The 12,869-nt window shown below is 35.0% G+C and overlaps 1 protein-coding gene across 1 annotated transcript in view; it reads right to left on the minus strand.

Annotated features, from left to right (window-relative positions):
* agps (alkylglycerone phosphate synthase) overlaps nt 1-12,869 on the minus strand; it is a 62,732-nt gene that overhangs the window by 28,974 nt on the left and 20,889 nt on the right. The window contains exons 8-11 of the mRNA XM_067443144.1: nt 12,389-12,469; nt 10,059-10,184; nt 9,871-9,979; nt 3,080-3,207 (exon numbers count right to left, since the gene is read on the minus strand). Coding sequence (XP_067299245.1) covers nt 3,080-3,207; nt 9,871-9,979; nt 10,059-10,184; nt 12,389-12,469 — 444 coding nt within the window. The remainder of the gene's footprint in view (nt 1-3,079; nt 3,208-9,870; nt 9,980-10,058; nt 10,185-12,388; nt 12,470-12,869) is intronic.

The following is a 12,869-nucleotide window of genomic DNA, read 5'->3' on the forward strand; positions in this document are numbered from 1 at the left end:
ACACTGTATAAGAGTACATGATCTTATTAAAAAGTATTTTGTTGTATTGCTTACTATTACGCCAGGAGGTGGCGACACGTGTGTTTTATAAAAAAAATAAAATAAAAAATAAAAAGTGTTTGTCATTGAATTCTTAATTTAAAAGATTTATTCACAAACGCTGATTGATCCAGTAACTAAACAAGCTGTGATGAATGAGACATTGAACAAAATGAAAAATTATTTGAATGGAGTCAAATTAATCTTTAAAATAGACCACAGCACTTACCATTGTGCCAGACCCTCTAAATTGCAGGTTATTTTGTTTAGTTGTGGGAGAATCGCGATCTCCATTTTACACAAACAAATCGTGATTCTCAATTTATTCAGAATCGCACCGCAATAATTTATTTAATACATTTATCGAAGACTTCACAGTCTGCATAAAGTATACATTAAATATAGATTAATCTGTATTAAAGCTACAAAAGTTCAGTCAAGAGCACTGAGTGATTTTCTCTGTCTTATGTTCTTTGATTATCATTAATGGCTGCTGTCACTTTAAGATCGGCCGCACATGACACGCATCATGTTCTCACAGCTCTTTATTGTCATTTAAAGCTTTATTTAACTCATTAATGACTGTGCTTACGAGGATACTCGACAAAGCGGACATTTTGGCATAATTCTGGGTGTTACTGTCCATTCAAGCGTAAGAGAGTTCTCAATGCGGCCGTGTGCACAAGTGTGTGTGTGTGTGTGTCTATCTATCACACAGACGCTAGATTCAGAGACACGTGGCAAAACACATTTAAGTTCTTATTTTTCCGTCTAATCGTGCTTGAATGGTTTAATAGCTCTTTGAATGAATGATAGCATGATCATAGACTAACATATACCAATTTTTTACAGAACATATTCAGATCTAACACCCTTTGTAATCGTTAACATTTTCATAAGTAACTGTAATTTAACTACACATTTTTTCTCAGTAACTGTAACATTAGTTACATTTATTTTCTATTTTAATTACATAACACCTTTACATGTAACCAGTTACTACTCAACACTACTTGTTTATTATAAAACACAACTGAAAGAAAAACACCAGTAAAACATGTCTAATGCTATGAGATACTGTTTATCCTCTCATACTGTACAGGGTTGTGATACTGGTTATACCCTTCTGGAAATCTTGCATTATTGTGTAGGCAATTTCACAAGGAAAATAACTCCATAGCAGCATCTAGCGTCCAAGTTATATGCTGTTTATGGCAAATGCATGTATTTTCCTATAAATATGATAGAAATATGATTATATAAATGTAATTCAGCATATAATTAACTTAGAATACTAAATATAATTTTTTACAAAGTATATTACAAAGTTTTAATTTAGACCCTAAATAATCATATTAACTTGTACAAAAATGGCATTATATGACCCCTTTAAGTATCATGATGATATCATATCGTGTCTTAAGTATCATGATAATATCGTATCGTGTCTTAGGTATCATGATAATATCGTATCGTGTCTTAAGTATCATGATAATATCGTATCGTGTCTTAAGTATCATGATAATATCGTATCGTGTCTTAGGTATCATGATAATATCGTATCGTGTCTTAAGTATCATGATAATATCGTATCGTGTCTTAGGTATCATGATAATATTGTATCGTGTCTGAAGTATCATGATAATATCGTATCGTGTCTTAAGTATCATGATAATATCGTATCGTGTCTTAGGTATTGTGATAATATTGTATCGTGTCTGAAGTATCATGATAATATCGTATCGTGTCTTAGGTATTGTGATAATATCGTATCGTGTCTGAAGTATCATGATAATATCGTATTGTGTCTTAGGTATTGTGATACCATCGTATCGTGTCTTAAGTATTGTGATAATATCGTGTCTTAGGTTTTGTGATAACATAGTATCGCGTCTTAAGTATCGTGATAATATCGTATCGTGTCTTAGGTATCATGATAATATTGTATCGTGTCTTAGCTATTGTGATAATATTGTATCGTGTCTGAAGTATCATGATAATATTGTATCGTGTCTTAGCTATTGTGATAATATTGTATCGTGTCTGAAGTATCATGATAATATTGTATCGTGTCTTAGGTATTGTGATAACATCGTATCGTGTCTTAAGTATCATGATAATATTGTATCGTGTCGTGTCTTAGGTATTGTGATAACATCGTATCGTGTCTTAAGTATCATGATAATATCGTATCGTGTCTTAGGTATTGTGATAACATCGTATCGTGTCTTAAGTATCATGATAATATTGTATCGTGTCTTAGGTATTGTGATAATATCGTATCGTGTCTTAAGTATCGTGATAATATCGTATCGTGTCGTGTCTTAGGTATTGTGATAACATCGTATCGTGTCTTAAGTATCATGATAATATCGTATCGTGTCTTAGGTATTGTGATAACATCGTATCGTGTCTTAAGTATCATGATAATATTGTATCGTGTCTTAGGTATTGTGATAATATCGTATCGTGACTTAGATATTGTGATAACATCGTATCGTGTCTTAAGTATCTTGATAATATCGTGTCTTAGGTATTGTGATAACATAGTATCGCGTCTTAAGTATCGTGATAATATCGTATCGTGTCTTAGGTATTGTGATAACATCGTATCGTGTCTTAAGTATCATGATAATATCGTATCGTGTCTTAGGTATTGTGATAACATCGTATCGTGTCTTAAGTATCGCGATAATATCGTGTCTTAGGTATTGTGATAACATCGTATCGTGTCTTAAGTATCGCGATAATATCGTGTCTTAGGTATTGTGATAACATAGTATCGCGTCTTAAGTATCGTGATAATATTGTATCGTGTCGTAGGTATTGTGATAACATCGTATCGTGTCTTAAGTACCGTGATAATATCGTATCGTGGCTAAAGTATTGAGATAATATCATAAGTATTGAGATAATTGAGAAATCACCATCTGGTGATTTCCACCCCTCATATACATATAACAGAATATCACTCTAAATGAAGTGAGCCTGACCACAGCTGGGTTAGTTTCATTGAGTCACATATGAGGCCTGTACTGACCTGTCTGGCCACCTCTCTCAGGCATGCCACACCCTGCTGGAAGTTTGGGAAGACGACGGAGCCGTACTTCTGATACTCAGGAATGGGTCGGATCTTCATCGTGACTTCAGTCACCACTCCCAGAGTTCCTAAGAAGCAGGACACATATACACCACTGGCATGAGTATGAAGAGTAAAGAGCATCAAAGCAGTGACTGTTTTCAGTATCACACACAAGGGCTGATTTGTGCAATTTGTAATGTGCATGATCTGAATAGTCCTTGACATCAAGCAAAGGACCTAATCAGTCAGAGAGTTTTATGCAGCTCACACACACACACACCCCACACACACACACACACACCCTGACTCTCTGCAGGAGATCTGCATGTTCATTTTCACCTGAACGCTCAAGTTTCTTCCACTACAAAAGGAAGCAAAGAGATTTACAGACTGTGTGTTCTGGGACATAAAGCAGGTCAGTATCAAACGACACACTGGGGGGAGAGCAGAGTCATTGAGAGCCTGGCACAGCAGGCTTCCTGTCCCAAACCAGCATGACCTCTGACCCCAGAGGGAAACCCTGTGTCTGCTGCTCTGAGTCTGGGCTTCTAGACTCATTACCGAAAGCCCAGAGCAAGCAAACATGTACGTAGTGTGTAAGAGTCCTGTGGAGAGTCTATACGAGCCATCATTGAGACCGTATGCTGGACGAAGCTTTATGAGCAAAACATACCTCAGCACATCCTCAGTCTTCACTCATATTCTAGTCACTAAAATGTTAAATGTTTTAACAGGACTGTAAAATGCTACAGTAAGCACCTGTTGAATGGCTTCACTGTAAGTTACCTTACATATATGGTCTAAATGTTTTAACATCACACTATATGAAATTTTACTTTAACATGTGATTAAATCTATGGTTTTTGGAAGTAAAAACTGAATTAACATATAATTTATAGTAAAACAGTAAAAGTAAATGGTTTAACATTACATTATATGTAATTTTACTGTAAAATACTATCAAATATATGGCTTTTAGAAAGTAAAAATTATGAATTGATGTCAAATGGTTTTTGGAAGTAAAAACTGAATTAACATATAATTTATAGTAAAACATTAAAAGTAAAAGGTTTGATGTCACATTATATTTTACTGTAAAATACTGTCAAATGTACGGGTTTTGAGGTATGGTGAAAAACAGTTAAAGTATCAACATCACATTTTACAGTATATAATTTTAAGATACTGTAACTGTAAAATACTATGAAATGTTTTTGAAATTTAATGTTAATTAAAGTTTTAAAGAAAAAATATGAATTATTGAATAATTTATGATGAAACAGTAAAACATTTTTAAACATCGCATTATATTTTACTGTAAATTATATCAAATATATTTGACAGGTCTGTAAAATGTATGGCTTTTGGAAGTAAAAACTCTGAATTACCATATCATGTATAGTAAAAACAGTAAAAGTAAATGGTTTAACATCACATCATATGTAATTTTACTGTAAAATACTATCAAATACATGGCTTTTAGAAAGTAAAAATTATGAATTGATGTTAAATATATGGTGAAAAACATATAAAAGTAAAAGTAAAAGGTTTGATGTCACATTATATTTTACTGTAAAATACTGTCAAATTTATGAGTTTTGGAAGTAAAAACTATGAATTACTGTATCATTTATGGTGAAAAACAGTAAAAGTAAAAGGTTTAACATCACATTGTACAGTGTCATTTTAAAAAAACTGTAACTGTAAAATATATTATATTATATTATGAATGAACATTAATTAATGTTTTTAAGAAAAAATATGAAAACTATTATTGTATAATTTATGGTGAAACAGTAAATACAATGGTTAAACATTTTATTATATTTTACTGTAAATTATATAAAATATATTTTACAGTCCTCTCAAATGTATGGCTTTTGGAAGTAAAAACGATGAATTACTGTATCATTTGTGGTGGAAAAACGGTAAAAGAAAATGGTTTAACATCACCTTATATGTAATTTTACTGTAATATACTATCATATACATGGCTTTTAGAAAGTCAAAATTATAAATTGATGTAACATTTATGGTGAAAAACATTAAAAGTAAAAGGTTTGATGTCACATTATATTTTACACATCACATTTGTGTTTTTGAAGTAAATCTATGAACTCCCATATGGTGAAATCCAGTTAAGGGAAATTGTTTAACGTCGTACTATGCAGTATGTTATTTACTTTAATATACTTTCAAATCTATGTTTTTTTTGGAAACAATGAATTAACATATAATTTACAGTGTAAAAACAGTAAAAGTAAATGGTTTAAAATAACAGTTCAATCGGTCTGATTTTTTATTGTTGTTATGAGTAATATACATTACATTATGCATTTAGCAGACGCTTTTATCCAAAGCGACTTACAACTGAGGAGCACAGGAAGTGATCCGTCAAGAAGAGGCGAAGAAGCATTAAAAGTGCCTTAAATACAACGTTTTGGAGTCTAGAATAGGGAGGGATTAGAGAAGAAAAAATAGAGGAACAATATTTTTTTATGATAAGATTAAGTGCTCACAGAAGAGATGAGTTTTTACCTGCCTTTTGAATGAAGTCAGTGATTCTGCCACAGAGTGTTTTGTGTTACAATTAGTTATTATTTTACATTATTTCATTATATTATAAGAACCCTCACAACCAAAGATCTCATGACCACCGTAAAAAATAAAATAATAATAATAATTCTGTCATCTGCACTTTAGCGTGTCGGGGTGGGGGGTTAAATGTGTTCTCCTTTAGCGTCTAAATGTCCCTGACATTACAAAGCCATTAAAGAAGCCAGATGTCCATCCTAATGGAATCATGAATGTTTAATTCATGCAGATTAAACCTGGGAAACAATCATCCTCTCACAAAAAAAAAAAAAAAAAAATCATATGCCTCATATGTAAAGAGCTTCTAAAGATTTTGCCAAACACAATGGCTATGGCCCATTTTCATCACTTCAGGGATTCAGGAATGGCCTTACTATATAATTAATAATATCCTTTCCTTTGGATAAGGGTGATGCTTTTAAACCGTATCATGACAAAAATATCAAGCACATACTTCCGACCTTTCACCCTGTCTGAGGAGAGTCTGTATGTGTGTGAAACATTACCATATGTCACACACGGTAAGCTAAACGTGTTTCACCGCCCCCTTCTGGCAAACAGGGATGCCTTAATATAGTCTCAATTTAAAGGTTTATTTGAGGTGAACTATGTCCATGGTATCAACCATTTTAGATCGATCTGCCTCTAAATGACATAAAATGCATTGTGTTGGTCAGACAGTGTCTTGCTGTATAACAGAGCGGTTATTGCCTAGAAGAAAAATTGCAGAATGGACAAGACTTGATGCTCTGCGAGAGTGCCCAATAAGGCCAACATGACCTTAGATAAAGTACCATACAACAACTCTCTCTGATAATGAGGACAGCTTCTGGAATCCTAGAGTGATTGACACAAACTCTCACTTCAGTACAAACACACTTTACCGTGCTTATCTCTCCCAGTGACCCGACCAATGTCAAACTAACTTCACTGTGCAGACTGAGAAGAGGACCAGAACTGAAGTCTAGAGAATCTGTGTCTGACCTCCAATCTCCTAAAGAAACCCCTTTAGACTCATGATTAAACTGGCTTAATCCAGAGAAAGAAGTGCACGTTGCCAATGTTAAACCATTTACTTTTATGTTTTTTTCACCATACATTATACAGCAATTCATAGTTTTTACTTCCAAAGGCCAAAAATATGACAGTATTTTAATGTAAAACTACATAATGTGATGTTAAACCATTTACTTTTACTGTTTTTCACCATAAATCGTACAGTAATTCATCATTTATACTTCCAAAAGCCATAAATATTAAAGTATTTTACATTAATATTGACTTGCGCCACCTACTGCTGGTTTTAATTTCATATTTAAAGCATCTGTTTAATTTTAAAATCATTTCATATATCAATGTTTTAGTTTTAAAACATCCAAACATTACTTGCGCATTTGTAACTGCAGGTTAAATGCATTCATGTCCCTCTGAGCTGCATTAAACAGTACGTGTAAATATATCTAAAAATGATTCTAATCGAATTTATTGATTAAATGTAATAATTTAACATTAGAATTTATACATATTACTAATTATTATACATATAATTAGGTAAGAAAAATTGTCCTTATAAAGGTAAAAATGCAGATATAAGATAAAAATCAGTTTAAACTTACTGGAAAATGTAATTACTGTCACTGCTGCGAACGAACCACCGCACAAAAGATGAAGATTAACTAAAACTTAAACTTTAGGAGTCGGCCGTCCACGATAGTCCTAAACCTGCCAAGACACCAGCACAATAAACGCACCCAGCAAAATATCATCTGATCATAGCTATCGACAAAATCCCAGAAAATATTGAGAGATTGTTTTTTGTCAATATTGCGCAACCTTCTTGATCGGGAGATACATGCTTATTGTACACGTAAGTTAATCTTCGCGCTAAACTAATGCGTCCTGCATTACAACGCACACACACACACAGCCGATCGCGTGCGCCTCACACAAAACCATTCAGTAGCGGAGAAATGTATTGTCAACACTGTTCTGTCATTTATCAATAAAATAGTTTAGAAAAGTTCTGGCATATATTTCATGATAACTAAAACCCACAGCTTCACTATTAGTAGAGACGCTGCCAGGTACCACGAAAATCACTCACTTATGCATTCATATACATGTAATCTTTATTGTGCTACTTTATCTGTATCTTATTCAGAACGAGCAGAAATCTGTGAGAAATATGACGGCCATAAGACAAAAGAACTGATACAGAAGCTGTTATGGGACCTAAAACCTTATATGCAGTGCTCTGTCATATGCTATAGCTGTCCCGTGTTCGCGTCTCAGCTCGAGGCTCAGGCTTATTTGTTCATTAATGGTGTCATCAGCGGCTAGTCGACGACCACTCAACTTTCATCACATTAATGTCAACTTTAAAAAATCAGAAGTCATTCAACCCCTATTAAACATTAGGAATCAGTGTTTAAGGCCATGTCCACACTATAGGGCTGTAACGATATGCGATATGAAATCGAAATCGAAATCGCAATATGCAGGTCCACGAACCTATATCGCGATGTGAGAAGGCAGAATCGCGACACACCCCTTCCAACTCCCAGAATTATCCTTCCTGTCCAGGTCCAATTTTTAAGTCAGCAGTATGGCAACATTTCGGCTACCCGTTGGAGAGCAAGGATGGCAATCGTTTAGTTGACAAGACCCACACAATTTGCCGTAAGTGTTTCAAGAAGCTTCCCCAACTGGCCGGCAACACAACCAACATGGAGATGCTGGAGACACACTGATAGATTATTTTTTTCCCCTCAAAATATCTTTTGAACTGTTTTGTTTCCCCCCCATATCGAGGTTTGTATCATACCGTGGGTCAAAAATCGTGATACGAACCGAATCGTGGCTTTGGTGTATCGTTACAGCCCTACCACACTAATGCGTTTTCATTTGAAAACGTATATTTTTCTCTCCAATTTGGCCTTCCGTCCACACTGAGTCAGCGTTTTAAGTCACTGAAAACGTATCGTTTTGAAAACGCTCTCCAAAGCGGATAAATGTGAAAACGCCGTCTTCACGTCGTAGTGTGGACTGTGAAAACGGAGGCTTTTTAATACGAAGACGCATTTTAGCCATGTGATGCAGTCATATGACCAATTCAGCCAAGATGGGGAACGACATTGTACAGCAGTTGTTTTGTATGCTTTCTGTTTTGACAGCCTTGTTAAATATTAATGTCAGTTTGTACATACTGTTAAAAAACTCAGTGCCGTTTCTCGACATTGTCTCAAAATGAGTTTATAAACGAGTAGCGGAAATGACGCAAGTCGAAGCCTCTTGGATCTGCTCATGCGCAGTACAGGGATGTAAGCGTTTTCAGACGTTTCAGTGTAGATGAAAATACATTTTTTGGAAAACGATTGAAAATGATAATGTGGACGCGGAGCGTTTTTAGACGAAAACTCAGTTTTTAAATGAATCCGGATTAGTGTAGACATAGCCGAAAATGTGCTTAGAGGGATAGTTTACCCAAATAGGTTTTTTTTCTGCATACTTTGAAAGTCAATAGCCTGTTTGGTTAACAATATTCTTCAAATTGTCTTCTTTTGTGTCCAGCAGATAAACTCATACAGCTTTCAAACATGCGCACAGTAAATGATGGCAGGATGTCCATTTTGGGGTGAACTATCCCTTTAATTGTCACCTTTGAGGTGAAATATGACCCACACTGCAAAAAATGCAGTTTTTTTTCTCGTTTCCAGTCCAAATATTTAAAAATTCTTAAATCAAGACTCCTTTACTGTATAAGTAAAATGACATAAGATATTTTTCCTTGTTTTCTTAAAAATAAAATCAAAATGAAGTGAGTGAGTTTTTGATTAAATCGAGCAAAATGATCTGCAATGGGGTGAGAAAAAAATACTTTATTCCTGATTGATAGAACCAAGAAACAAGATTTCAATCAGAAACGAGATTATTTTTCTCACCCCATTGGCAGATAAAGTTGCTCGTTTTAAGCAAAAACTAAAAAAGATTTTTTAGAAAACAAGGAAAAATATAATTTTACTTATCTAGTAAATGCATCTTGATTTAAGAATGTTTAGATAATTAGACTAGAAACAAGACAACATTGCTACATAAGAAGAGCATTTTTTGCAGTGCAGATGTGTTCTTGAGAGATTCACAGACACACTCCGTACCTTCGGAGCCCATTATGAAGTGATGTATGTCGGGGCCCGTGGACACGCGGGGCCCCAGACAGCTCTTCTCAATCACTCCTCTAGGGGTCACCATCTTTATATGCACCACCTGGGAACACATCAGATCACAGGAATGAAAGCAGATAAAACGCGTCTGAAGTGTTTGTTTGAGACGGGGGAAGACATACCAGGTCCTCAATGTTGCCGTAGATGTTCTTCTTCATGCCTGAGGCGCGGGTCGCCACCCAGCCGCCCAGAGAACTGAACTCCATGGAGTCCGGCTCGTGGCCCGTACAGTAACCGTGCTCATTCAACTACACACACATCACAAACACAAAACAACCTCTTATTTACAATGGTGTTTTTATTTTTATTAAAACATTGTTTTAATAGAGCATATCTGAAGGGTCTCAGCTGAAGGAAATAATCATTTATCAGCTTTAAAATATCAGACAAATTTACAATACCGATATGGTGTCCAATATATTGTGCATCCCTAAATAAAATGATTGAAAGTGACAATAAAAGACATTTCATAATAAAATTTGATCTTTTGATTCACCAAAAATAATTTCTAGTTTACCACAAAAATATGATGCAGCAACACTTTTTTAACTGTGATAATAATCATAAATTGATCGTCAAATCATCATATCAGAATTAATAATGATGCTGAAAATTCAGATTTGATCACAGGAATAAATGACATTTGAAAATATTGCATTCAACTTTCACAAAATTCCTGTTTCTACCGTATTTGATTAAATAAATGCAGCCCTGGTGAGCATAAACCTTTACAAAAATTCATACCAAATCTAAACTTTTGAACGGTATTGTTTGTAATATCTGGGGAAACAGTGGCGGTGCAGAGTCTTTGGGGCCCCAGAGATTTATGGGACCCCCGATGGCCACATGGTCTGATGCTACCATATGAAAAAACACACACACACACGCAAGTTATTTTTGGTGACCTCAAATTATTTTTGAAACACAAAGCACATTTTCACTTAGTGGTGGATTTGCCGTAAAACTAAGCTCAATCTTGCTTGGGGCAACAAAAATTATATATATATATATATATATATATATATATATATATATATATATATATATATATATATATATATATATATATATATATATATATATATATATAAAACAAATAGCAGCTGGTGAACAGATGTTGAACATCATCGCAGTTACAACATGGCGTATTTTAGCACAGCTGGATCACTGTACTGACCAATCAGCATCCAGGACCAGGACGATATCAGTTTCATAATAAAAATGTGAGTAGCATGACTGTCAATAAAACACAACAGCCTCACAGGAAATGAGTTTCTGGATAAACACAGTGGTACTGAAGCCTTATGGAGCATTACAGATGTTTCCTGCAGTCAAACTCACAATGTGTGTGTGTGTGTGAGCGTGACAGTCGTATACCTGAGAGAGAGAACTGATGGACTTATTGATCAGTCTCAGATAAAACACACACGCTCCAGGTGATTTTATTAAGCAAACCCCCGAGAAATACAAACACACTTTAATGTTCCACCATCTGTCCTGCATCCATACACAAACACGGATGGGCTGATTATGGTGGATCACACACACACACACACACACACACACACACACACACACACACACACACACACACACACACACAAGTTTGATGGGACCATCTGCTGTGTGTGTGTGTGTGTGTGGTGGACAGACAGGAAGACAAGCAAACGGCCTGTTTTTACCCTTCCGTGTGAACACCAAAGTTGTGTTTCCATATTTTATGGGGACTTTCCATAGGCGTAATGGTTATCATCCTGTAAAAACTGTAAATGATGAATAATAAAATCACTCTCGCGGACCTTTTCCTGGACCATTCCCACCTGGTGGAATGACCTGCCGATTTCAATTCGTGCAGCCGAGTCTGTAGCCATTTTTAAAAAGCATCTTAAGACACATCTTTTCCAACTGCACCTGACCAATGAAGACTAGCACTTAACTATCCAATTACATTTCCTGTTTGTTTGTTTGTTTGGAGAAAGAAAATTGTTTGTGTACTGTGCTCCATTAACTGAGACTTCTTACAGGTTGTTGTCCTTGTTTGTTTCGTTGCTTCTATTGCTCTCTTCTTTTTGTAAGTCGCTTTGGAAAAAAGCGTCTGCTAAATGATTAAATGTAAATGTATAATCTATCCCCTTACACTAACCCTACCCATCACACACAACTAGAGGTATTTTAATATTTTTTTAAAATATACATTTTTTTTTTTTTTGTTAGTATGATTTAGAAGCTGTTTTTCCTTCATGGGAACCAAAAATGTCCCCACAAGGTCAAAAAAGTCTGGTATTACTTTTCTTGCGGAGACATTTAGAGAATACCTGAACCACACATACATGAAAACAAAAGAAAGAGCGATGAAATGCTTGTAAAGTAAGTGTGTGTGTGTGTGTGTGTGTGTGTGTGTGTGTGTGTGTGTGTGTGTGTGTGTGTGTGTGTGTGTGTGTGTGTCAATGACCTGTCTCTCCAGATCCTGCCCGATTATTCCAGCCTCCACATGAGCCGTTAGATTCTTCTCATCAATCCACAATATCCGGTTCTGGACAAAAGGATCAAACAGCAGAAGACAACAGGTCACTTATGTCCTCTCGCGGTAACATTTATCAGTCAATATGAGAGCTCTTTTCATCAATAGGGTCAAATCAGGTACAAAACAGAGACTATTCATTTTTCCCTCATGCAACCCTGCTACAAAAATGTTTCAAACGACAGTTTAATTGAGTTTCAAAGTGAATTTAGAAACATTTTGTTCCAGGCATTATTAGAAAATTTGATTAAATTTAATTATTTTGTCTAACAGTAAACACTTAATAAACATCCCATTTAAATATTAAAAACATTGAATTGGCAACAGGGTTGAACATTTCAAACAAAAATTTCTATGTTGGTGATGGATACACTACCATTTAAGTTTGTGTTTGCAGCATTGATCAAAACTA

The sequence above is a fragment of the Pseudorasbora parva genome, chromosome 5 (assembly GCF_024679245.1).
Source record: "Pseudorasbora parva isolate DD20220531a chromosome 5, ASM2467924v1, whole genome shotgun sequence".
Lineage (NCBI taxonomy): Eukaryota > Metazoa > Chordata > Actinopteri > Cypriniformes > Gobionidae > Pseudorasbora > Pseudorasbora parva.